The sequence below is a fragment of the Xyrauchen texanus genome, chromosome 26 (genome assembly GCF_025860055.1).
Source record: "Xyrauchen texanus isolate HMW12.3.18 chromosome 26, RBS_HiC_50CHRs, whole genome shotgun sequence".
In the NCBI taxonomy this organism is placed as follows: Eukaryota; Metazoa; Chordata; class Actinopteri; order Cypriniformes; family Catostomidae; genus Xyrauchen; species Xyrauchen texanus.
Genome location: NC_068301.1, coordinates 35,570,090 through 35,574,495, shown reverse-complemented (window position 1 = coordinate 35,574,495; position 4,406 = coordinate 35,570,090). Strand labels below are relative to the sequence as shown.

Below are 4,406 nucleotides of genomic sequence, written 5' to 3'. Positions count from 1 at the left end.
TGTCAAAAATATTCTCCGTTTTGTGGCGACAAATTATCGGGCGCTATTAGAGCGCGATGGGCCTGGTCTACCGCTCTCGGGCCACGCCCCGTAACAGCGTGTGATCCGTATCGGGCCTTTAAAAACGCTCCGAACGCGTTGAAAGAGCAATTCGTGACACGCTGTCAAAGCATCGTAACGTTGGACTTAACTCAAGGTTTATTTGATTGGAAATATGACTTCCTCCAGTCCCGACCAGCGCCTGGATCATCTCCTGAGCGCAGTTGAGAGCGAATTTCAGAAGGGCAGCGAGAAAGGCGACGCGTCCGAACGGGATATAAAAGTTTCCCTGGACGATGCGGAATTGTGGACCAAATTTAAAGAGCTCACCAATGAAATGATTGTCACCAAAACGGGAAGGTACGTTGAGATTTTAACACATTTTTGTGTTCGCTGCTACCTATTTCTTTTTTTTTTTAAGAAGAATATATTTTTCATGGTTAGAAGTGACATTTATAACATAATACAAATTATTATGCATAATCTAAAGTTAGAATCCATGAAAAAAGTCAATGTAATTGTGCTAGACCTAGCCCGACATAGCGACGCTAGTTTCGCTAGGTTTAATGGAAGCGTTCTTTCAGTCTCCTGGCAACCAGTTTCGAAAGTTTGTTTATTCTAAACAAATCCTTTCGCTGTAAATATTACACAATTGTTTTGACAAAGCTTTGTCTTTCGTTTTAGACGAATGTTTCCCGTGCTCCGAGCAAGTGTCACGGGACTGGACCCGAACGCCATGTACTCAGTTTTGCTGGACTTTGTGGCCGCTGATAATAACCGTTGGAAATATGTGAACGGCGAATGGGTGCCGGGCGGGAAACCCGAACCTCAGAGCCCGAGCTGCGTCTACATTCATCCCGACTCACCCAACTTCGGCGCGCACTGGATGAAAGCGCCCGTCTCCTTCAGCAAAGTCAAACTGTCCAATAAACTCAATGGGGGAGGACAGGTAAATGCAATTTTGAGAACTTTGTTAACTGCCTGTTAAAATGACCATTTCATATTGTACATTAATTTGACATCAATGTAAAAATGTATTTAGTGAATATATAAATGCATAGCTTTTTAATTTTTTTTCAGATTATGCTGAACTCTTTGCACAAATATGAGCCCAGGATTCACCTCGTAAAAGTCGGAGGAATTCAGAAAATGATCAGCAGTCAATCTTTTCCTGAGACACAGTTTATTGCAGTCACGGCATATCAGAATGAAGAGGTGAGGGTTTGTCGAATTGCAAAACTGCACTCCTGGAACATGTTTCTATTATTAGATTTGCCTTATAATCCATTTTACTGTCTCAGATCACAGCTCTGAAGATCAAGCACAACCCCTTTGCCAAAGCTTTCCTGGATGCCAAAGAGAGGTACGGAAATATACAGTTACTTTACATGATCTCTCATGCTCTGAAAACTCATTAACTAAACGTAACAATTTTGTGTTGTCAAATTAACAGAAGTGACCACAAGGATATCCCAGACCACAGCACTGACAATCAGCAGTCCGGATACTCCCAACGTAAGTGAACCAATAATGTTTATTGACTCAAACATTATCCTAAAGCTTATTTAACAGTTTTATTTCTACCTTCAACAGTTGGTGGCTGGTTTTTACCCAGTAATGGCCCCATGGGCCCCAGCAGCAGCCCTCCTCAGTTCAGTGGGGCCCCTATGCACTCCTCTGGCTCCTACTGCGAGCGCTACTCCAGCCTTAGGAATCACAGAGCTGCTCCGTATCCCAGCCATTACCCACACCGCAGCACTGCAACCAGTAAGAGCAAATACAATATCTTTGGTTTATAGCTGAAAACCCTCATATAGACAGTTTACTAGTGTGTTATAGCATAAAAAGCAGTATCATTCAAATTTATGGTGGATTATTGGATCCAGAATGCAGTCCTCTTTTGGGGCTTTCCAATATATCATTACCCCTTTCCATTTAACCCTAGATAAATTGTTGGAATTGCTTTGGATATTCATAGTATGTCTTTGCTTTCAGATAACTACATGGACAACTCTTCAGGAAGTCTTGCTTCTCATGATAGCTGGTCAGCTTTGCAGATACCCAACTCTAGTGGGATGGGTACCCTGGCCCACACCACCAACACTACCTCTAACACCAGGTTTGTACTTTTTACACACAGAAAGATCAGCTTTTGGATAAATACAAGGGCGACTCTTTGATTAATTGACTAACCCTGGATTTCCGTTGTCTCCACAGCCAGTATCCAAGTTTGTGGTCTGTGGCCGGTACGACTCTCGCCCCTTCTGGTTCATCATCAGGGTCCATCACAGGTGGTTTGACGTCTCAGTTCCTGCGTGGTTCCTCAGTGTCCTACTCTGGGCTGACTTCCGCTCTGCCCGTGTCCTCTCCCTCCTCTATGTACGATCCAAGCTTAAGTGAGGTTGGAGTTGGAGATGCCCAGTTTGAGAGCTCCATTGCCAGACTTACAGCTTCCTGGGCGCCTGTTGCACAAAGCTACTGAGATCCAGATGAACAACCTTCCACTATTGTTCAGTCCCTCCTGTCTTCAAACTGAGACCCTGAGATTCAAGTGGCTGAAGAGACTTGATCTAAAGTGAAGATTCTGCAATGGCTGGTTAGAGCGTAGTATGGTCATTTTGATGCCTATTTCCACAGGAAATGGAAGAGATTGACTTTAAGACAATCAAAATACCTATGCAATGGGAAATGGCTAGATTTCCTCTGGTATTCATATCTGTTTATGATGTTTTGGCATGTAGACAATCAAAATCTAGTGAGAGACAATCACTTATATAATCACTTAGTTATAGTGTTCCTATATTTGCTAATTACATCATGCAAATCTTCAAGATTTTGCCATCAGCCACAAAAAAGCCAATGATGGTGTTTATTTTTAATGTTATCTAAAAGATTTATAAGACCAAATCATGCTGTTGACTGACTAAAATGTATATGTGTGTAAATAAATAGAATTTAACGTCCATTTTCATTGTCATATTACAGTATTTAATGGTAACAGTTGCAGAGTCTTATGTGCTTTCTATAGAAATACAGATGGACTCACTATACTGAAACATTGAAACAGTTTTCATTTATTATGGTGAGAGTTTGCTGGTGACTCTAGTTATATATGCAATCCGTCCTCTAGAAAAATCATTTGTACATAGGCTTATCTATTTGTATTTGTTGGACTCATTGTGAGTTTTATTTATGTCATTTTAATTATAAATTAAATTCAGTTTTTCTGTCAAAACATTGTCATTAGTCTTTATCTTTCATGTGCTTTTGCTATTAAAATCATTATGGTTATATTTGCAAATTTGTTCAAATGATATGTACAAATCTTAACATGGCAAAAAGCAAACAATAATGCACTCTTGAAGTGGTTTTGTGAATATCAATTCACCCTTTTAAGGATGTGTAAACAGTATTAAAGGATAAGTTCAACTAAAATGAAAATTCTCTCATAATTTACTTCCTTTATTTCCTCATGCATCCCAGATGTGAATGACTTTCTTTTTTCTGCATAACACAAACAAAGATTTTTAGAAGAATATTTCAGCTCTGTAGGTCCATTCATTGCAAGTAAATGGTGATCAAAACTTTGATGTTCCAAAAAGAATGTAATGGTAGCATAAAAGTAATCCATAAGACTCCAGTGGAGCTTGATTACACTTCCTAATGCTCTGCCATGGTCAAGCACTAGGAAGTGTAATCGAGTGTTATGATCGTGCCTAAAGAATGAAATTATAAGATGTACGGTGAAAAAGGAGTTTTATTTTGGTCTGTTTTTCACCCAAAACCAACTGGATCGCTTCAGATGACCGATTAAACCACTGGAGTAATATGGATTACTTTTATGCTGCCTTAATGTGCTATTTGAAGCTTCAAAGTTTTGTTCACCATTCACTTGCATTGTATGGACCTGCAGAGCTGAAATATTCTTCTAAAAATCTACATTTGTGTTCCGCAGAATAAAGAAAGTCATTCACATATGGGATGGCGTAAGGGTCAGAATATGATGAGAGCATTTTCATTTTTTGGTGAATTATACCTTTAATTAAATTAAGAAAAAGTTAATAGTTCTTATTATAAATAATATAAATATATAATTTGAAATCTACCTCAGCTTACAAAAACAAAACAAAAAAATGGTCTAATGAAATGATTAAATAACTGTTAAATTGTTATTGTTTTTTACCAATTCAATATTCAATATTGAACACATTTATTACATTTGCTTTTAAAAAAAAAATTTATTCTAAAATATGTCATATAAATTAGTATTATATTCCCTGATCTTTACCACAAAGAAGTTAAAATCCCTATTAAATCATAAAAGCCTCCAGACGTTTGAAGAGTGTGCTGATGATTTTACAGCAGCA

The 4,406-nt window shown here is 38.4% G+C and overlaps 1 protein-coding gene across 1 annotated transcript; it reads left to right on the top strand.

The window, feature by feature from the left end:
* Window positions 1-214: 214 nt before the first annotated feature.
* On the top strand, window positions 215-2,521 carry LOC127619959 (T-box transcription factor T-A). The gene is made up of 8 exons (XM_052093003.1): window positions 215-399; window positions 724-988; window positions 1,120-1,254; window positions 1,341-1,402; window positions 1,493-1,554; window positions 1,633-1,806; window positions 2,035-2,158; window positions 2,257-2,521. Exons 1-8 carry the CDS (start codon window positions 215-217, stop codon window positions 2,519-2,521), a joined length of 1,272 nt encoding a protein of 423 aa, XP_051948963.1.
* The last annotated feature ends 1,885 nt before the right edge of the window (window positions 2,522-4,406 follow it).

Excerpts from the sequence above, each read along its gene's own strand:
- LOC127619959 (XM_052093003.1), top strand. The coding sequence starts at position 215 with ATGACTTCCTCCAGTCCCGACCAGCGCCTGGATCATCTCCTGAGCGCA. Across the intron at positions 400-723 it reads ATTGTCACCAAAACGGGAAG|ACGAATGTTTCCCGTGCTCC; the intron begins GTACGTTGAGAT and ends CTTTCGTTTTAG. Across the intron at positions 989-1,119 it reads AACTCAATGGGGGAGGACAG|ATTATGCTGAACTCTTTGCA; the intron begins GTAAATGCAATT and ends ATTTTTTTTCAG.